The sequence below is a fragment of the Nesoenas mayeri genome (assembly GCF_963082525.1).
Source record: "Nesoenas mayeri genome assembly, chromosome: 2".
Taxonomy (NCBI): domain Eukaryota; kingdom Metazoa; phylum Chordata; class Aves; order Columbiformes; family Columbidae; genus Nesoenas; species Nesoenas mayeri.
Genome location: NC_137543.1, coordinates 158,986,589 through 159,009,671, shown reverse-complemented (window position 1 = coordinate 159,009,671; position 23,083 = coordinate 158,986,589). Strand labels below are relative to the sequence as shown.

The following is a 23,083-nucleotide window of genomic DNA, read 5'->3' as shown; positions in this document are numbered from 1 at the left end:
CCCAACTGACTCTAAAATAGTCCAAAACTCAAAAGGAGGAGAGATGACTGTAACCAGCCTAGTGCTGAAGGTCTAAATCATTCTAGAGAGACAGGCTAATATAGGTGAGATTGCCAGTTTGTATTATCTCTGTTGGAAAAGGGAAAAGATACAGGCTCTTCTGGGCCAATTTTAATTTGCACGTGTCCCTGAACAGGGCCTGGCTGGTTCATCCCACTGGACACTGGCAGCAAATCGCCCAGTGTGGCTTCACATAAACCCAAAACCACTAAAAATCAAGGTGAGGAAGTATAAGGAGAAACCTTGAGAAAGGAGCAGGAGGTGTAAGGGGAAAAGCTCCCACAGCTCTGGCCTCGCTGCAGGAAACCTTTCAAAGCACGGGTTTCGTTTTCGGCGCAGCCCCCAGCGCTTCCCGAGCCGGGACGGAACACGCTGCCCGTTTGTGCTGAGCAACGCAAATCACACAGACAAGTCGTGAAAAACAGCCTGTGGCTGGAAAAATGTCAAAACGCTCATGTAAAGCTCCAGAGAGCAGAAAAAAAATGGAAAAATAAATAAAAAAGAGCCCCGACTTTGCTGCATCTTCTGCATCAACACCAGGGCTGATGTGCTGTGGTCCAGAGCCAAAAGAGGCAGCTGCGCCACTCCACTTCTGAGCAGAGCAACACACACACCAGCTGCAACAGGGGAATGAAAACTCATTTCATTTGTTAATTAGATACTATTTGTTTTCTGATATAAACCACAATAACCTCTAGCCTACCTCAAAGAAACCAAGACCTTAAGCTCACAAGCATTTACAAAAGGGATAAATATATATTCATCTACAGTCTGAGAAGTCAGTTATGGTTTTATTTGGTGGTTTTGCATGGGCTTGCTCGTGTTTTTGACCCACAGCTAAAGCAGAATTCACCACTGCTATCAAGAAATACTTTTTTCCTTCTTTTTTAAGAAAGCAGGCAGTGCCCAAAGCACTAGGAAGTCCCACGGGGATGCAAAGCACTTCCTAAATGCCAGAGCAGGCTGTGATTTTTTACACCCATGGAAATCTGGTTTGGAGCAACTGGGTTGAGATTACACAGGGAGGCTGGGGCAGTGCCAAACGCTGGAGCAAAATCTCACGCAAGCCTGCACCCAGCGCCTCAAATGCGTGATGAAGAGGAAGGCAGGAGCAGCATCTTCTCCGTGAGGATGTCAACACGACATGCAAACGCTTTAGCGCAGGTTGTTGAAGAGATCCAGGTGGTGGAAGCTGCTGGATCCTACTCACTTGAGTAATTTTATAAGGAATGGAAACACGGACTTCTCGTTGCACAATCCAAATTGTGCTATTTAACCTCCCCCTGCCATCAGATGTCAACTGAGGTTAATGGCAGCCTTGTTCTCCCCACAATCAAGAGGCCACTTAGTGTAGGAGAACAAGCAGAGACCTCCAAGAAGGGCGTGTGTTAAATATGGTGGAGGAGAGGGGTAAGGCCATGTCACAAGGAACCAGCCTTCAGTGCTGGCAGGAGATTTCATTGATGGTTTCATGGAGCACTGTAAAAGCTGAGGGAGGTGGCAGAGCAAGCATGGGGAAACTGAGGCACAAAGGCAGGAGGTGCTTTGCCTAAGGGTGTGAAGGAAAAGCCCCAGTTGGGGAAGAGAAGGCTCCAGGAAGACCTTATTGCAGCCTTTATAACATGGAGAGATGCTTTTTACCACATCCTGTAGTGACAGGACAAGGGGCAACGCTTTTAAACTGCAAGAGACTAGATTTAGGTTGGATATAAAGAAGAACTTGATTATTATGAGGGTGGTGAGACACTAGAACAGCAGAAGCTGTGGATGCCCCATTCCTGGAAGTGTTCAAGGCCAGGCTGGACGGGGCTCTGAGCAACCTGACCTGGGTGAAGATGTCCCTGCTCATGGCACGGGTGGCACTGGATGAGCTTTGGAGGTCTCTTCAAACAAAACAACTCTGTGATTCATTCTCTGAAGCAAACTGGCAGAACCAAGCACAAAATGTAGATGTTTGATCTCCTGGGTTGTAAATACCGAGCAACTTTCCCCTCTCCACGTGCGTTTCCGCACAACATGGGGCACAGAGGAGCCCACATCTCGGCTGGCGCCTGTAGGCCCTGCTGCGACACAAACAAAATAAGCGACAACCCTGACAGGAAATACCACAGTAATTCCCTTCGTTTCTGGAATAATTTCTTCTCAGAGATACTTGTAGTGGCATTTCCTCCAGCCCTGCTAACAAATGGTATTTTACTGTTTCTCGCCATCCGCCTCGGAAAGGAAAAAGCAAAGCCACCGCAGTGGCCGCAAACCCATCGCCATCTTTCCAGGCTTTCCTTAAGTATTTTTAGCTCCTTCCTCACAACTTCTAATTGCACAAAGAGAAAAGACCAGATCACAACTGCCAAGCTTCAGAGGAAGCGTTGACAGGAATTGGGGTCGGGTAGAAAGGGGTGACCACTTCTTCTAGGCTGGGGAACATGAACCCCGTGGGCTCGGCCAAGCTCAGCCCCCGGAGCTGGATCTAACAGCCCCACATGCTGGTTTAGATTAAGGAAAACGCTGGAAAAAAAAAATATGGAAAAAGTGTTTCCAAATGAGGTGAATCATGATCTTATACAGAGATCCCTGAAGAGCTGACTGCTGTTTGCAATAAAAGCACACACGGAGAGCGGGAAAACATGCTCTTGGGCCTAAAATGGAAGTGGTTTTGGAGGAACAAAGAGGTGCTGAACACCCCGAGGGTTGATCAGATTGGGGTAAGGGGCCAAGCGGAGCAATGCCGTGCTCATGGAGAAGGGTGAACAATGGCACAGGGACACTCTTGTTGCCTCATCTTGATGCCGCCAACTGCAAACCAAGGGCTTCCACATGTGTGGCACCGAGAGCTGAAGCACCTAAAACTGCCACACCGCAAAATCCTGGACCAGCACCAAGTCCAAAGCCCCCCCCCCATCATGTCCTCTCCTCCTCCCAAATTCAGCCACCATCAGAAACGTGGTTTTGTTGGACCTCAAATCTGGGGTTTGCTTTTAAAGCTGCTCTGGTCAAACCTAACCAGGCAACAGCTTTGTCCATGCTGAGACACCACAGCAACCAGGGTTTTTAGATCACTCCTTCCACACAAATCCATGGTTGCCTCACAAACCACCTGGGACAACGTAGACAAAACCTCCAACTCCAGCATTAACCCTTCTTAGGTCAAAAAAGTTGGGAAAATCACCTCAAGGTTCTTCCCTTCATTGCAGCACCAAGAGGGGCTCATTGCAGCTTTGCTCTTACCTACCAATGAGACATTGGGCACTTAAATTGCCTCAGTTTCCCCCTCCTGGGTAAAACAGGCACAATGAGGGAGACCCACTTCTGCATCCTGGAGGGTAAAACCAGGGATTATTTTCACTTCTCTCATTTTCTACTTGTTGGCTTAGGAAACAATGAGAAAACCCCGCTGAGCGGTGCGGCGTTCAAACATCAGCGCTCTAGTTCTCCTTTGTACAAAGCCACAACGCGGTGGGATTTCTCCTCAACTTCTGGCTTCGGCCAAGAGAAACCAGCCCTGCAGGGCCAGGCTGAGGGGACTCCTGCACCTCCCCGACGTGCATGTTGTTTGCATTAGCCCTGCGCTCGCCCCTGCGTTTAGCAACGGGACGTTCGTTACAAGCCAGACGGCTGGACCGCGGCCCTAAACCGCAATAGGAGATGACTAATCCGCGTCATTAGGAATTATCTGCACAGAACCCCCACGCGCTGCGGGTTATTCAGCAATCAGACAGAAAGGGGTTTTGTCTGGGATTGCCCCCTTCTTCTCTCAGGGGGAGTGGAAGCTACAAAATACCCTGGTCCTCTTGGATCCTTACACTTTTCCTCTTAAAAAGCAAACCCTCCACATGAGCAGCTCAGAGGCCAGTGGAAAGATGATGTCTAGAGGGTTCATTGCCCTCTGTTATAGATATCTTTGGTTCATACAGCAGCAGAAATCACAGGCTTCAAAATGTTTATCCAAAACAACCTATCTGGCAGGGAATAGCTTTTTCCAGCTCGATTCCTTGTTATTACCCTCTAAGCACCCAAATCAGCTCCACACACAGACAAGGGAAAACCTCTTCCCCAAACCTTTGGGACTCCATTGCCTTGGCCACCTCCAGCCAAGCCCTTCCCAGCTAGTCTTGCTTCTTGGTCCCCTGCTTTTGCCCTACAGATGCAGCAAACGCCACAGATCTCATAACTCCTGTCTTTAAGGTGATATTTATGGATCCCCATCATATTCCCCAATGGTAAAACAAAGGTGATACAGCCACACTCCTTTTAGGCTGCTTGAAGACCTACAGAGCGCCCTAGAACACGAGCTGTATTTCTTCCTAGTCATGAGCAAGCCTTGTCCTGCACACAACCTGCCAAAGAGAAGAGAGTCCGGAGGTAATTTACTAAAAGAACAACTTTTAGGTCATTCTGACATTTGTTGTGCATGGGAAAAACATTCCTCACAAATATTGGACTTCATTGCCGTGGGAAAACTTGCAATCAAAATGAATGTGGCAGAGAAGCTGTTTGGTGTCATCAGCCGCGATGGAGCCCCACACCAGTGCACCGACAACCAGCATCATACTGAGAGCTGCCAGGCACTATTTATATAAATAAATTACATACACATAGATGCAAAATAAATGTTAATATAATCGCTCCTTTCTCCTCCACACTTATGTTTGGGATTTCTAGTTCTTGGTGGTTTCCCTCTTTAATCCACTCATCTTTTTCCTTAGGGATCACAATGCAGATCTTGATTTTGTTGTTTCCTCCTTCCCCTCTTCAGAGGAACTTCTATAAACAAACTCATCTGTCTGCTCAGAAATCTGCCTGAAAGGGCTCCTTGCAGCCATGCCAGAGGATGCATGAGCACTAACGGAGTGATAAATGGAATAACAGTGCGGATGATGCACCACGGATAATGTCAGGATGATCCCTCTGCTCCCAAATCACAGCTCCCTTTTAGAGACTGTGACTCATATATGGAAGGAAAGCAGTGTCCATCCCTACCCCTCTACCCTATTTTCTCCCAAGGTAGAAAAGCAGCGTAACACGGTGGCCAACACTTGAGCAGGACCTGGCAAAGTCAAGCTCATCCATCACATCTGCTGCCTGGACCACCTAAAAGGAGAAAACTCATCCACACCACACATCAAGTGCCATCGTTCTCATATCCAGCTTGTTCTACCATGAAGTATTAGACATCCAAAACCTCAGCTTTACTCTTTTGTTAAGGAAAGTAGACTGAAAAAAACATTGATTTTATGCAATTTGTCCAAGTTTGTTTCATAAAATGATCTGAAGCAAAACTGTCAATATTTTGGGGGAAGAAATACTGTGCAGCACAAACCACCACAGACTTTGTGTGGCCCAGACCCACCAGGAATATTATCTGGCAGGCTCCAAATTTCAATTTCTATCAAGAGAGCATTCAGGAACCCCTCCAGGAGACAGGGATGAGATAGAATTTTGGTTGTGCTGCTTTGTGGACCGAAAGAACTGCTGCAAGCCACAAAGGGACAGGCTAGCTAGTCAACACATTCTTGTTTAAAAGTGTTTTTCAATGGAAATTTGGAACACTGACTGAAGGATTCTCATTGCCCTGGGAAAGCATTTTTCCACAGAAATTTTGGCTTTTTTTCTAATCTAAAATCTGAACATCCAGACCCAAGTGTTTCAATGGGAACATGTTGCTGCAGGGCCTCATGAGACACCTACAATGAGATTCCCAAGAGGATGATTTAGCATCTAAACACCTCAACCTTCCTCCTTCAAGAAGGGAGACTGTGCAGAGCATCCTTCAGCCCTACCAGCCAACCTGATCACCGGAAAGAAATGAAAACAAATAAACGGGAACACCATGTACCAAAGGAACAACAAATCACAAGCATGACGACAGCATTTCCAAAGCCATCTTTCCCTCCCTCCAGCAATTTCTCTGCTAAAAAACAAGGAAAAGAAATAAAAGTGACCCAAACAAGTTGATTAAAAGTCTCAGAGCTGCAAACACGAACCAAGTCCTCGCTGAATCCACCTACTCTGGCCACTCCCCACGTCGCAGACCAGACTCCCGCCGGCCCACGAGCCAGACTTGGTCTAGTTAGGCCAAGTTAGTGAAGCAACAATTCAGACTCCAACGCCCATCATCTCGTGGGGCCTGTGGGTCTGAATCCTCAGCCACGGATGCGCGAGGAGAGCGGGATGCTGAGTATTTGTGCCTCCTCCATCAGGGAGCTCTGAGTAACTGAGCACGCAGCTACAGCGGGGCTGCTTATGGATAAAAAGAAAACATAAAGGAGGCAACTTTTCCCAAGCATTAGTGTTGTAATCGGGAAGAACAGTTCGATTCCTAATACAATAAAATTAAATGCAAGTGGCAGGCGACAATTCTAAAGCTCATGGTAGAGAACAACGTCGCTCTAATGGTGATTTCTACATGAAAATACAGAGTGGATGGGCTGCGGATACAAATTGGAGTGCGAGACTTCAGTTTTATGGAACTTGTGTAGATATGAATCCTGCCAATTGAAAGTATTACATTCCTTATTTTCAACTAAATATCCAGTTAACTCTGTATCTGCAGCATTTACAGTTTTCAAATATGACAGCGGGGATCTTCAGATTGTGAGAAAAATGTGTTATTTCAGAGAAGCGCACAAAGCTTTGCTATCCCCAAAGCATCCCGACATGGCTCGGTGCGGTCCCCACCCATGGGCTCACAGAAAACGCCGCTCTCGCAGCATCCGAAGCTGCAGGGAGCCAGCTCTGAATTTCTCCGGTCAGATGTGTAAACATCTTGGACTTATTTCAGCATGAGCTGAACGCAAACCCAATGATTCAACTTGGACAGCTGCTACCGCCAGGACACAGTTTAAAACAGACGTGCTACGTGCGCACGTGTTTTCGCCTGCATGTGGCTCGGAAGTCTAGAGGGATTCGGGAAAGGATTTTTTCCCCCCCATCTGCATCCAGAGTTCTTTGTTAGTTAAAATATGCATGACAGCAGTAAATGACAATTTTTCTTCTTTGCTAGTTGCAAAGTTGACTGCAAGCTTATTCTATTTGCTAGAAGCAGAATTCCAAGTGGATTTGCTTCTCCAGCAGCTTCCCAGTCCCCTCAGTTACTTTTCCCTTTTTTCCTTGCTATTTTGACAACTGAATTCTTTCTTCCCCACTTTTACATTTGTATAATATTTGTTCCATATGCAAAGAGGCTACTAAATCCACTTGAGCTATTATCTCCATGTCAGCAAATAATTTCTGACATTGCTCAAGGGACAACCTTTTTGCTCACCAAATCAACTCCGAACACGCGACAGGGCCAAAACACTTGGGTTTGGGAGCATAAACACCAGTAATTAATATTTAAACACTTTATATAAGAATGACATGATCCTTCCCCAGAGTGCTGGGGTGTCTACAGCTCCAAGTTGGCAGCCTGTCTTTCAAATATCTGAAGTAAAATGTGCACATGATAAGTATTGTATTTCATCAACACTGTCAATAGAAAACATTTGACTAAGCCAAAGCTTAAAGCTGCATAGTCTGTAACAAGTACTTTCAGTCCTAATCAAGATATAGAAGTGCCTTGGCGGAGGGGGGTGGGATTTAAGATTTAAAACCAATTTGGGGCTCTATCACTATGTTTAGGAATGATTTGGAGTATCACCCTTCCGCTTTGCTCCTCCATTGCCCTTCTGTGAGACAGGGATGCCTCTGCTTTTCAGCTCTTCAAAAGGTCCTAAAGCCTATGGCTCTGTTGAAGTATTTTATTTCTCAAGTCCTGAGCTCCTGCAGCACTTCTTAACTTCAGTCTTAACATTTAAACTCTGTTCTTCCAGCATGGCAAGCACCATGCCCATCACCTCTCTGGTCTCCTGGAGTTTGGGGTGGATTCAAGCAATGTCTTACCTGTTTGCTGGAGTGGACACTGTTCTTATTCCTGTTGTTGTCCAGCAGCCCCCCACATTTGCCCAATGCTGCCAAATCCTTCATAATAGAGTTCAGAGCTTCTTCTTCATCTGCAAAAGGAAAGACAACTGATCAACCCTGGAAACACAGAGTGAAAACACAGCATTGCCAATACAATCTTTCAACTCAATCACAAGACACTATGTCCAGCCTTCTTCCTAAGAAAGACATTGAAAGACCACACTATGGTCCCTTCCAGCCCACTGGCTCTTAGAAATACAGGTTTCTTCATCACAGGTGAGACAGATCACAGAAAAGCCAGTGGCTAAGTGTTGGTGGCCACTGCTCCTCCAGCTTGTAGCCCATGGGACCCTTCGGAGAGGGACCCATAGGTCAGATGTGCTTGCCAGGGTGCTGGATCCAGCTTGTGAGGTGTAAGATGATGCTCTACAGGATGGAAACCTTTACAGACCCAGAAAGCTCACACAGCAGGTGATAAAATACACCACAGTTCTTCATCTCCTCTTTTCCTCCCTCTCCATTAAAGAGGCTCAAGAGCAACAAGTGATTTTCAAAATTAAAGCCAATGAGAAACCACAGGAGAGGGCAAGAAACCATTAGAAGAGGCACCGAGCTTGACTGTCCCAGGCAGAAGAGAGACACGCACTGAGAGCTCATACAGTATGTCCAATTCCTGCAGTAATTAAACAACTTGGAGTGACGCATTTGATCTGAAACCCATCTCCTTTTTCAACACTTCAACATCTAGACTCATGGTCTCTTAAAGCAGCTACAAACTATTTCACTGCGAAATACCAACCACAAGCCCCGTCAAGATCAAGGGCTCTGCATATTCTTTTGGGAGGTGTGAAAACCTGTTGCATGCCACCATGTTCACAATACAGTTCAGACAGGCAGGTATGAGGCACACGTGGCTATTAATGTAAAAATACAAACACAGCTACTACATTTTGTGTACAACTGAGTGTCTCCAGGGATCGAGACATCCCCACCCCAAGCCAGTTGGCAGATTTAACTCAAATCCTGCAAAGATGTCAAAAACTATACAAACCAACATCCCTGGAAGTGATTAAAAGAGGCATAGATGAGGTTCTTGCGGACATGGCTTAGTGACAGTGTTGGGTTAACAGTTGCACTCAATCTTGAGTCTTTTCCAACCAAAATGACCCTGTGATTCTATGAGATCACATAGGACTGGACCCAAATATTGAGGTTCTTTCCCCAGTGAAAGATGCGCTGGATCCTCATGCTCAGACCCAGCATCACCTCCTCTTTTCCTGCTGGGTTGTCTCTGGATTGAAACTATGAAAAAGATATAAAAAGTGTGAGAAAAAGCCTTCTCATACATGCTGGGCAACCAGAGCCATCTCATTATAGAAATAAGGGAAAAGAAATGGGGGAAAATGTTTAAAATCCAGTGTCACTTTTAGTGTAGAGCTCAGAAATGAGCCCTAATGCCTACCTCAGGCATTAGGAACATACATACGATTTCATGAAGGCAATGTGTGTTTGTGTATATATATATATGTAAAGAATATAATCTGAATATATATAAATATTAGATATATGATAAATAAAAATAAAATAAAGTGGATTAAGGTTCCATTTGTCCCCTCTTCCACATCTCCCTACCCACTAAAAACAAAGGTATGTTTTATCCAGAGGGACCTGAAATGCTCCAAGAAAACAGTCAAGATAACTTTCAGTTCCAGTTCAGAAAACAATACTAATAAAAAGTAATAATAACAATAAAAAAGAACTAGAATGTCCTCATAGTTTGGGGTTTAGTGTTTTGGTTTGTTTTTGTTACAAGGGACCTCTGCAGACAAGCACAGGGGAAGGGAAAGAGGGAAGGGATAAGTTTAAAAACACACACAGAGCACACAACAAAAAACCCCACACGCCACCTTCCAGGAATTTTCCACTAAAGCCATAATCTCTACAGTGCCCCTCACCCCTTTTTTTTCCAACCCGAGTCACAACAAGAGTTTCCTGAACTCGCCAACACCAAACGCCGGCCGTGATGTCATGGGGAAATGGGGCCTGAAGGGGCAGTGGTGAAACTGGGCTTTTGCTGGCAAAACCACTGTATTTACCATCAATTCCCCACGAATTCATCAGCCCCAAACCTCCCTGGATATGCCTAGCAGCATCTGCATCTCTGGTTAACCCACCGGTGCCCTCATGGATCTTCCAGTGTCTGCTGGAAAGCAACAGTAATAATAATAAAGAATAAAGTGACAGAAGTGGAGTAACTTCAAGGTTTTCTGGAGTGAGTGCCAGCTGCTCCCACTATTCCTTCCCAAAACAAAGAGCCAGCATGGGCCACATTCCAGAAATCCCACCATATCTCACAGGTACCTGCAAGGATTAACCATGGAGCTGAGAGCAAAAGAATCACAGAATGTCAGGGATTGGAAGGGACCTCAAAAGCTCATCCAGTGCAATCCCCCCATGGAGCAGGAACACCCAGATGAGGTTACACAGGAAGGTGTCCAGGCAGGTCTTGAATGCCTCTATAGTAGGAGACTCCACAACCTCCCTGGGCAGCCTGTTCCATGACCCATATGGTTTTTTAGGATGTCTAATGGGCACGTGGCACCACTGAAGACCTCAAAAAAAGAGAGATCTTTGACCTGAAGTGGACCTTATCACTGACACCACTCGAGATGAGCATACAGGGTCACCACTACAGTGTTATTCCTACAGGGTACGTTGTGTTGTCCCTTGGAAAGACAAGAGTGACAAGGGATTAGAATGTAACTTCACTAGAAGGACACTGGAAGTGAGCAACCCTGCAAAACACAGGGAGGCTGCGATTGGAAATCACCTCTGCAGCGCCTACAGAAAACCTGGATGTCCTCACTGCTTCTCCTACCACATGGGACTTACACTGGCCACCACATCAGGGTATTCAAAGTAACTTGTGACAAGTTCTTACTGATAGAGAAAGCAAAGGCGGCCAATATCTCAAGGACTTCTGTCTTATCCTTGAACACCAAGGAGACACCCAGTGTCCAGGAAGGGTTTGGTTCACATCTCATTGCCCTCAAAGCAATAACTGCTTAACTCTTAACTTTGGCCTGCAATGGACATAACCTTTCATTTTCTCTGCTTTTGGAAAACATTTATTTTATTTACTGGTACATGACAAGAAAGATCAGAGTGATGGAACATCTTTCCTAATAAGACAAAGTTGGGGGTGTTCAGCCTGGAGAAGAGAAGGCTCGGGGTGACCTTATTGTGGCCTCTCAGTGCTTAAAAGAGGTAGATAAAGATGGGGACAGACTTTTCAGCAAGGCCTGTTGTGATAGGACAAGGAGTGATGGTTTTAAATTAAAGGAGGGGAGATTCAGGCTGGATATGAAGAAATTTTTGACACTGATGGTGGTGAAACCCTGTCCCAAGTTACCCAAAGAGGTGTTGGATGCCCCATCCCTGGAGACATCCCAGGCCAGGCTGGACAGGGCTCTGAGCAACCTGAGCTGGTGCAGATGTCCCTGCTCATGGGTTGGACTAGACGAGCTTTGAAGGTGCCTTCCAACCCAAACTATTCCATGATTCTATGAACTGAACCTTCCTCCTCTACCTACCCATCAATTCTGCCAAAACTTTTTGCAGCACAGTCTTTGAGTCCACCCAACACAGATTCAAAAATCCGTGGTGCTGCAACCCCACCTGCACGGCTGCCAAAAATCACATTTCCTTAGAAAGTCGGCACATCTCTGCAAGGGGCGTCCTTCTGCATCTCTCCCAACACCTCAAGCCAAGAAGCATCTACTCACTTACAGTAACCACACAAATTCAGCCCATTTTCAGAGATACCCAACCACCAACTTAATCAGCCTAGAATCAGTGGTGTAACAGTGGGTCCCAGCTGCCCTGAATCAGGTGCTAGAAGAAAGAGAAAAAGGTATTTCTAATATTTAGGTTGACATCTTTGTTCTTCCATCTATTAAAAATCTGATGCCAAAGAGCATTCTGAAGAGCACTTGAGAATTTTTTATTAGAAAACGTGTGTTACTTGTCAAAAAAAACCCAAAAATACACACCCATGCCATCACTACTAGAAAAATAAGATAAGAAAACCCCTTCCCGTGTGAAAGAACACGACTTAAGCACAAGCAGAAATACATTATTTCCTTGAAGTAACGTATTTCTATATGCTTAAATAGCTTTTAAACTACTTTTCACAGTGTGTTTTTAGAATGAGACAACTGCAGTTTCAAAGGAACTGTGGTCAAAGCCTCAACTGTCCAAAACAAAGCGAGAAAAACCCCACACCGCGGTCTGAAGCAACTTCAGAGCAGGAGCACGACTTGCATCACCGGTTGCAAAAATGACGCTTCCCACTCCTCTCCATGACAGCTTCGCACAGGAACTGATGCTTTCCAGAATAAGCCTCTTACCCATCCTAATTACTGCTCTTGGGGTCTCCGAGCTGACTCCCAAGAAGGGTGGAGGACTTTGTTCCATGGAAACACACAGCCAGCTCAGCCAGTTGAAGCAAAATTCAAACAAGCGCTGAGACTTACTGGATAATTAAATCCAAATGCCACTCCTAAGCTCTCCAGCAAAAGGGCTGTCCCAGGCTGCTTGCTCCCCCTGTTTGGGTTGATTCAAGCAAGAAAAGGGTACGGGATGGAAAATACCAGGGAATCCAGAGGAATCCCAAGCCCATGGGACAAGCAAGATCAGGTTCTCCTGATCCAGCACTGGCAGGACCCAAAGTAGCTCCAGGCCTTGCGAGAAGGCAGCATTAAGCCTACACAAACTTCCCAAGGTCTGCGGCAGCTCCAGAACAAAACAGCTGGAAGTTGCACAACACTGCAAAACAGCTGGAAGGTGCTTAGAGGTGAGCCCATCACTCTCTAGAACCACCTGAAGGGCAGTTGTAGCCAGGTGGGGATTGGTCTCTTCTCCCAGGCAGTCAGCAATAGGACAAGGGGCCATGGGCTTCAACTCTGCCAGGGGAAATTGAGGCTGGAGATTAGAAAGAAATTATTCACAGAGAGTGGTCAGGCATTGGAATGGCTGCCCAGGGAGGTGCTGGACTCACCGGCCCTGGAGGTTTTTAAACTGAGATTGGACATGGCACTTAGTGCCATGATCTAGTCAATGGACTGGAGTTGGACCAAGGGTTGAACTTGATGATCTCTGTGGTCTTTTCCAACCCAGTCGATTCTGTGATCAAGGAAATATCCACAGAGCTCAGATGGACACGGAGACTCATGGAAACCACCGACTTCACGCAACACACGAAGGTTCTTGCTCTCAAACAACCTTCTGGCCCAGCTTCACTCTCGCGCTGTTTTGTATGAATTCATTCAAGTTATTTTAGTTTGACGGGGTGAATTACTCGTACAGTGAAGCCTGCGCTCTCCTCAGCACAACATGTAAATAGGAGTATTTCTACCATGGAAGAACAGGACAAAAAGCTGATTATACTGACAGCTAAAAATCAGTTGTGTTCAGCACTATCCCCTTGTCCCCAGCATCTCTTCCATCCTCAGCATCTCTTCTTCCATCCTCAGCTTTCTCTATTATCAGCTGTTTCCCTTAGTAGGAGACTCACTTCTTCCTTACTTCACACCAACACCCTAATTTTCTGCTTTTTACATCAGCTTCATATGACAAAGCTCATTCAACATTCAAGCCAGCCCATCCAACCAAGGACCACTTCCAAACAAATAGAAGAGAGGCCTCAAAGTTCCAAATTTCCCAAAGGTTTGGGGATTAGAGGAAATATCTATAGTCATCCAGAAGAGAGGAATGCACAGAAGAAACCAAGAGCCCCCTTGGGAAGCAATGACCAGTGCAGCTACAGTAGACATGGGAATGTTAGGTTTATACCTTCATAAAAAGTCCACTGATCCATTTGGTCAAGATCTTATAAAAATCATAATACTTAACACACAAAACTCATCAAGTTGTCAGTTCAGTAAAATGTTAAGACTTAGAGGTCCCAGGCACTACCAGTGTGAATCTAGGGCATTCAACACTTGGTAAAAATCAACTACAAAGTGAAATCAAAAAACCACCAAGATGACACATCTCTCCACCCTCCAGATACTCGTTTCTGATGCCGTTACACTGCTTGGGTTCCAGCGTTCGTGCGAGAGGGAGGAACCTGGAGTTTCGGTCTTAGTACAGCAGGTTTGCTTGAAAAAAAAGGGAGAAATAGAGAACCTGAAGGTCAACGTGAACTACCCAAAACAATTCAGTCAGGAGAGGAAGCAAATGAAGACGGGACAAAAGAATAATTTAGTGTTCAGATGGTCTAGACAGTGCTGTTATTGTTGGCTTCACTAATAGGTCATTACTAAGAGGCAGCTTACGGTAGTACCATGAAGCTGCTGCCATCAACAGCGCAAATATTAAAAAACTCACCAGTTGGATGAAGCACGCACAAAAGCCTGCAGGAGTAAAGGAGTCTTTTAAAACATGGCAAGTTGTGATTTTGGCCTCTCTCACACACCAGACAGAGCTGGGAAAAATCGGGGAAAAATCCTGGGCGTTGCAGAAGGGAAGAACAACATCCTGAGTCATTACTGAGCGAGGCCGGAGCCCGCGGCCCAGGGACTGCATGTTGTCACACACACTTCTGCTCGGATCCAGCGTAAAACCACAGACCTGACCACTGAATATCTCACTGTGCTTTTCGCAGCCGTGATGTTGGTATCCCAGCTCAGCCCTTGTGCCTGTGTAAATTCCATTAGCAGCCTCCATCACCAGCATCCTCTGTAAGGGTATCAGAGCACTGGACCAGGCTGCCCAGGGGGGTTGTGGAGTCTCCTGCTCTGCAGACATTCCAACCCGCCTGGACACCTTCCTGTGTAACCTCATCTGGGTGTTCCTGCTCCATGGGGGGATTGCACTGGATGAGCTTTTGAGGTCCCTTCCAACCCCTGATGTGTGATTCCATGTGATTCACCTTTCTGGAAGGTGACACCCCTGGGAAGACAGAGGGGATGAGGACAGGATGGGAAGGATGTTCACAGGAACATTGTCACCATCAGTAAAAGCCCTTTCAAAAGGCAAGGCTTTGAACACATAGTGACAAAAACACTGAAATATAATAAGACATAGTGAAAAGAAATATGGAACCATGTGACTATAACACCAGACAATCTTAACTTTGGCCTGCAATGGACATAACCTTTCATTTTCTCTGCTTTTGGAAAACATTTATTTTATTAACTGGTATATGACAAGAAAGATCAGAGCGATGGAACATCTTTCCTAATAATACAGAGTTGGTGTTCAGCCTGGAGAAGAGAAGGCTCTGGGGTGACCTTATTGTGGCCTCTCAGTGCTTAAAAGAGGTAGATAAAGATGGGGACAGACTTCTCAGCAAGGCCTGTTGTGATAGGACAAGGAGTGATGGTTTTAAATTAAAGGAGGGGAGATTCAGGCTGGATATGAAGAAATTTTTGACACTGATGGTGGTAAAACCCTGTCCCAAGTTGCCCAGAGAGGTGTTGGATGCCCCATCCCTGAAGACATCCCAGGCCAGGCTGGACGGGGCTCTGAGCAACCTGAGCTGGTGAAGATGTCCCTGCTCATGGCAGAGGTGGCACTGGATGAGCTTTGGAGGTCCCTTCCAACCCAAACAATTGTATGATTTATCATTTACCAAAGAACCTCAACCAAAAGCCATGACTCCCCACCTCAGCATCACTCAGGGGCAGTTAAGGCCAGATGGACTTTCAGCTAAACTGTCAGACAGACAGATGAGCTGTCATTTGTGTCTCATTTGATGGACATGAATCTGAGACAGACAGAAGTCTTGCTCAGTATGACACAAGTCTGGAGCCAGACATACATTAACGGAGCTTAAACTCAAAGCATTTCACTGGATCTAGCCTTCCCAACTGTATACAAAGGTCAAAAAAACCTCATTCAGCAGCCCCTACATCATGATCTTGACCTGGAATCACTCAAAACAGCCTTTTTTCAAAACAGCTGTCCAGAAAGTCTCTGTTTGAAGAGCTCACACACTTATTCTAATAACCCCTCTGTAACAACTCTCTCTCCAAATTCCAGTTTGAGTATAGCTCGCTTTGAATTCTACTCATTAGATCTTGACACCTCTATATCCAGGAGACCCCCTCTGTTAACAGAAATCTCATGCCCTCATCTCCGCAGGTATTCACCAAGTGCAATCTCACCCCCTTTTAACCCTTCTTCATTGAACTTACTGGAAACACAGCTTCTTACATTAGAGCAATCTTTAGTTCATTCCCACAGCTCTTTCCAGTTGCCTTTTTAATTTGTTTCTTTATGAGGAGCAGAGCAAACAGAGCAGCCTATAATGTTCAACAGCCACACCACCTTTTCATTTCTATTTGCAATGTGAGCATGGGGTAACAAACTTGGCCCATGTGTTACAGTGAAAGTTCATGTCTACTAGACCAGCAGCAACTTAGATTACTCACTGCCTTTGTCAGAAGGTCAAAATTATACCAGTCCTGGCTTTGCTGGCCCAGGGAACTTGACAATATTAACTTATGTGAAAGCAGAGGTCAAAGAACTTGCTTGTGAAGACAAATGCTGCTTTTTCTCTAAAAGCCAAAGAGGAAAAACATACAACACATTTGGAAATGAAGCTAAACCTAGGACTTCTGGGGTTCTGCAATACCTGCAATCACCATCCATAGACATGTACTGCCACCAGGATTGCAGCCATGCACAAAATACCAGACATAAAGGTACCACAGAAACACAAAACAATTGGAAGACACCCTCAAGATCATCAAGTCCAACCATAACCTGACTCTGGCACTAAACCATGTCCCTAAGAGCCTCATCTACAGGTCCTTTAAGCACCTTCATGGATGGTGACTTTACCACTTTCCTGGGCAGCCTGTTCCACTGCTTCACAACCAAGACACATTGGATTTGATGATCTTAAGGCTCTTTTCCAACCTAAGTAATTCTATGATTTTACATAGCAGAAGGCATCAATTACTAAGTAAACATGGTCACAGTAACTGTCCCAGTCAATACCAGGAAGACCAGTGAGCTACCAGCTCAAGTGCCTGACTTGGACCATAACACAGCTGTTAAGCAAGTAAAGAAGGGACCCAGACACTCTCACAGGCAGCTACAAATACTGTTTTGCAACTCATCCCCCTTAGAAGGGCTGTGAATGACCTGATTGCTGAATACATCCATCCAGTGACAGAGACACAGATAAACCTCCACAGAAATTAACCCAGCTCACGCACACAAAACATTTTGCCACTGTCTGGAGCAGCGTTCAGTATCTGATATAGTGAAAAAATGATCAATGCCTTGCTCCAGATGACCGTGGGCTGCAGCAGACGCGCCAGCGGAGCATGTTCCCCTTGCAAGTCAGCAAAGGGCCGGTCGGCAGCTGGATCCTGCTGTGGTTCACCCTCCCGCAACCCCACCCAGGGGTGGCAAGGTCACCTCGTGAAGGACAGCAGGGCAGGGCACAGCTCGGCAGGTCGAACCGAGCAATTAGACATCAGGAAGTGAGGAAAGACCCTTGTGATAAGGCAGGATTTCTTGGCAGGAGTTCGCTCGCTGACGTCTTGGGCTCAGGATGCACAAACTTACAGAGATAACTGATGCTGTGAGGGACTGGGATCTCCTGAATGCACATTTCTCCTTATTGAGGAATTATGTCAAGGGGTGCACCATGCAATAGGTAGAGAAAATTATTACTAGTTTACCCAACAAATCAATAGTAAACGTTTGTTCTCCATAAGCAACATCAGTTTGGATGTTGAATTTTGGTTTTACAGCACAACCAGTGACTGCTTTGTGAATGGAAACGAAACCAAATCAGAGGCTTTTGACAGCTACAGATGCCCATCACACCAAATGCCCAATAAAACAGCTGTGGTTTTAAGGTACAGTTATCTCACAAACCCTTGACTCTTGGTAAAGCTCATTTTGAGAGTTGCTGTCTCATATTCCACCTCTATGCCACACTATCCCTCAGGTGACCCATAAAACTACCAGTACAATTGCACAGTCAACACATCAGAAAATGCATTGAGACCAAAAACAAGCCTTCCTTTCACATCCCCTTGCAAAAGGGGCAGAAATCAGTGCTCAGGAATGAGCCTGAGAAGAAGGGGGAAATCTATCTTAAAAAGCCAAACCAGCTATCTTTTAAATTATAATTAGCAAAATTGTGTATCACATGCACAATTAATTCTTATCACTACACTGACAGGACCCAACAAGTGCCCAAAATAATCATGTACACAAATAAGCAAACATCAACATAAAGTGATAAGGCTCTTAACATGTTTATAAGAGTACTGAGAAAACACCAAGAGAGAATAAATTGGCAAATAAAGAAATACATTATGTCACAATGTATTTGAGATCCAGGGTGTGAGACAATGAAGAACTTGAATTGGCCTCTGAATTTCCCCAGGGAAAACAAAACGCTAAGGTAACACAACTGGGAAATCACCCCAGTTTAGGTCAGGCAAGAACGATGCTCTTACAACACTGAGTGATTCGTATGTTGCAAACAACAAACCCAAAATCTTTCCAGAGCATTGAACGACAAGTGGTATCACTTATGTAAAAGTTTCACTGGCTAAGACACAAATCAGACAAGAAATTTCGCTTGGCAAACGTGAAGGGCTGTGGCACAACACCAATGTACCTTCATATTGGAGATTCACCAGGGACTTCTGCAATGGAAAAGGACTCAGGATCCAAAAGGTGTTTGGTTTAGCTCAGCAGGGAGGGAAAGCAGGGTTACGTCTGTGGTTCATTACAACCTTCTGCTCCCAAAATAGCCATCCCTCTGACAGTACAGTAAAATTCCATGGGATCAGAGCCGACAGCAGAGCTTTCCCATGCTCTGCAACATGCTGCCCTCCTCCCCATCCCATTTGTCACCACACATCCCACATGCAGCCCTGCACACATGGAGGGTGGCTGGGCCCAGCTAAAAAGCCATTTTGTCCCCAGATACAGCCCATAAAACACCCCAACAGCCAGATTCAGCCAAGGCAAAGCAGCTTGGGGATGAGGGCACAAATTCTGCAGTGTTACACAATGAGGAGAGCTGCTCAGAGGCTGCACTATGGCAGGTATCTGATGGTGAGCGGTCAGGGGCAAAGATTTGCTGAAGAGATCAAAGTTGGGGAAATAGGTGCTGTCCCTCATATCCAGAGGTGGTGGATGAACCATCCCTGGAGACATCCCAGGCCAGGCTGGACGGGGCTCTGAGCAACCTGCGCTGGTGAAGATGTCCCTGCTCATGGCAGGGGTGGCACTGGGTGAGCTTTGGAGGTCCCTTCCAATCCAAACTACTCTATGATTCTATATCCAGCCAGCAATTTGGATCCTTGAGCAGGAAGACATGATGGTTCAATATTCAAAATGACACCAGTTTTCAGTGATATAAAGGGTTTTGGTGCTTCTCCAGCACTTGCTAACTGTCCTCACACCCTGCCACCACAGGCCCGGCCACCATGGCAGCACATGCTACCGTGAGGTGCACAGGCTACGGGGAACAGGACAGGAACCTGATATCACGATCATGGCCACCTTCTCTTTAGGAAGCCACCTCTCAAACTACTCCAGCCCACAGCAGGTGTCATTTTGCTACCAAAAGGGCTGCAGCAGCATGGCACTCAGCCCTGAATCAGTGCCAAGCACACCACCCAGGGCCAGGACCCACAGGAGGAGCTCTTACGAGCTCTGTGCTCCTTAGACTATTTATATTTTCACTCAACTAAGCAAAACCAGCACCCAAGCCCTGTGATCTTCCATAGTTCATTGCCAGCTTGCTGCCTGTTTGCCCCATGCCACTTCATGGGCTTCCAAGCCAGCTCCCCAACCCCCTGGGCTGGCTCCTGTAAGGGGAGCAGATGAAACCACCCCGTTTTGGGGAAGGAATTCTGCCATACCCACAAACACAGTACCAAAGCATGGGTTGTGACAGGCTTTGCTGGCTCCCACACGTGTCACTGGGTGAGACGCTTTGCCTCTAAACTTGGCTCAAGGCAGGGACCGTAACACAGACCATAGCTGCAAACCCATTTGAGGTGCACAGGGATCAGAGTGCACCCCAGTCCCCTGCTACTGAAGCTCAAAGAGATCTAAAGCACAACAGAAGATAAAATAAGCAAATCTATGATAGCTAAAGAACAAGCCTTTATGGAGTTCCAAAGAAAAACTTCACCCAGCCTTGACCGTTCCAGCTGCCAAAGGTTTCACAGCCCTGAAGTGGCTCCTGAACTGGGTGGCTCCCAGTTGCAGCCCTGAGGAAAACCAGAGGCAGAGTTTGCTATAAGAGCACAGAGCAGCTCAAGATAAGCTGTACTAAATCTCCGCCTCTCAGACAAACCCGTTGTTTCTCATTTGCTTTTGCAGATTAGCCAGTCCAGGGGAGCTGCAAGTAGGGGCCAGACCCTTAAAAATGCAAAAATAACCACATTTAAGAAATTTTTGTATGCCCATGGCTCCGCTGAGCATTAAAACAAGTTAAATACAGGGGCTGTTTGGCTTTATGGCGTGATGCATTTTGTCCCATAGCATCTGCCTACAAAACCCCTGACCACTTTAAAGGTACCAGGTACCGGCTACCCTCATCCCACAACCAACTTTCACAGCTTTTTTGCTAAGCCTGCCCCTCTACTCCATAGACACTAGTTACCTTTTCCTTTCACAGATTAACATAATTAAATTAAACCCAGGCCAATTTTTCCAGCCTGTTTTCCCACTACGTTTGAAATTTGCTCCTCTGAAGAAGGGCTTATGCACCTTAAAGACAGGCTGGTTTTTTCCACCTCCATCAGTCTGGTCTAATAAAATGTATGACCTCTCCCCACAAGCCATACCTCTCTCTTGAGCACACTTGAAAGGGGAAAAAAGTTTACCCAGCAAGAAACATAGCTGGCAAGTTATTTCCCTTGACTGCCTCTGATACTTTTGAAGGTTATTTGCAGGCTCATAAAGGTTTCTTTCTCCTTCCCAGCCCAGCTACTTGCAATGCTCAAAGCCGCAGCCCAGAGCCCGTGAACTCCTCATCTATTGCTGCAGCCATGGCTGCAACATCCCAAAACATCCCAAATACAGTGATGCAGGTCTGGGCACGACATCACTAAAGGGAGAAATAGAAACAGACACTTAAAAATAAGAAAAGCCAAGCCAGAAAGCTTGATGTGCCTTCAAATAAGATGAAATCCAGCAATTCAACCTTATTTTTAATAACTCACAGCATACAAAGAGCAAGTAGAGAGCAAAAGCATTGCCTCTGATTGAGCAATGAAGAAGACATCAACTGTCACAGCAATACCTTAAACAAGCATCATTTGCCCATTTCCCACACCTCAGGTTCTCTTCCTGCTGAAGCAAAAGTCATACTCACTCCAGAAAAGTTCTAAAGACTTAAACCTTTGAGTCATACATACACTGAGCAGAAGAAATAGGCATTCCTGGAGTTTTTAGCATGAGGAACACACACAGCATTTCATAACCAGAAGAAAGAATACTTAAACCATCTTTAAACATAAAAAAAAAAGTAGGCAAGAAACATACTGGTGCTTTTTATACCAATTTCTGCAGTTTTTTATTATTACTTTTACTGCAATGTCATGTTTAGACACGGCAATTTTTAACCACTATGGACCATGGTCCTTTCGCTGTGTTGCATTGGAGACATGGACATCTTTAGAAGCATCATATGCACTTGTTGGTCCACAGCTACATTTTGATAAGATTACAAAGAGGTCTTGAGAAGTGGGACATTCTGCTTTGGGACACTTGTTCTCCACTCCAATTTTTCACCCATTATTGAGGCTGAGAAAACCAATGTAAGAGGCACATGTCACTTGGACTCTGAGTTCTCTGAAGAATGGCAACCCAACAACCATGTTAAAAATGAGTTCATATTTCTTCCAACAAGCAGGAATTATAGCACCCAGCCCACAGCAAGTCACTATTTCAGGCTCTGGAACCATTTTAGATGATCAGTCAGCACCCAGCGAGGTGCACTGAGAACTAGCCTTCTTGAAGATGTCTCTGAGTCACCCTCAGTCATCTTACCCACTTGATACGCAAGACCGGACCCACTCAGGAAACGTATGGCCAGCTGCTGAAGCAGCAAGTGAACATCCACAGTGTGTGGTCACACTTCTTCCTCTAGAAATCACCAAGTACTTCCAATGCCATTGCCATCCCATCCCACTGTTCTCATCACCTTCCTTTTCCATAGAAAGAAAGAGTCAAATCCTTCAGTAGAAATGCTACTATTACATATCCGGAGTAAACTGTCCCAGCACAACACTGAACAGGAGCCCAAGCGATTTATCAAAGACCAAAGTGTGAAGCAAAACCAGAAAAATTCTGTCCTGAGATCCTATGCTGCATCCAATTGCTCTTCTGTCCAAAATCATGCCTTATCTACCCTACAGAGAGAGATTGCCCAGGTGCTTTAGAGACAGCACTAAGAGAAACCTGGGGTCAGTTTTGGGCCCCTCACTACAAGACAGACCTTGAGGTGCTAGAGTGAGTTGAGAGAAGGGAACAGAGCTGGTGAGGGGCTGGAGAACAAGTGTGATGGGAGCGGCTGAGGGACCTGGGGGGTTCAGCTGGAGAACAGGAGCTGAGGGGAGACCTTCTGATCTCTGCACTGCCCGAAAGGAGCCTGGAGCATGGAGGGGGTTGGTCTCTTCTCCCAAGGAAGAACTAATAGGATGAGAGGAAATGGCCTCAAGTTGCACCAGGGGAGGTTTAGATTGGATATTAAGGAAAAATTCTTCCCCAAAAGGGTTGTCAGGCATTGGAACAGGCTGCCCAGAGCAGTGGTGGAATGACCATCTCTGAAGGGGTTTAAAAGATGCAGAAATGAGGTTCTCAAGGTTTAAAGGTGGCCTTGGGAGTGTTAGTTAGGTTAATGGTTGGACTTCATGATCTTGAAGGTCTCTTCCAACCAAAATGTTTCTGTGATTCTCAAGTGTCAAGTGATGTGGTCATGGACACATCTACATACTGTAAGACCACCCAGCACCAAGGGCCTCTGCTTAGACTGGCCCCATGCTGCCACATATAGAGAAACTGTCTTGGACCTGCAAAAGCAGAGCAGCCTCTGCAGCATGGGGATGTCACAGCTGCAGAGGGC

General features: G+C 45.9%; 1 protein-coding gene across 1 annotated transcript in view; it reads right to left on the bottom strand.

The window, feature by feature from the left end:
• Positions 1-23,083, bottom strand: part of LOC308053382 (mitogen-activated protein kinase kinase kinase 3-like) — a gene marked incomplete at both ends in the record, with an annotated part of 87,014 nt that overhangs the window by 36,133 nt on the left and 27,798 nt on the right. Inside the window, one exon of the mRNA XM_080364232.1 lies at positions 7,939-8,048. Within this exon, the coding sequence (XP_080220358.1) occupies positions 7,939-8,048 (110 nt within the window). The remainder of the gene's footprint in view (positions 1-7,938; positions 8,049-23,083) is intronic.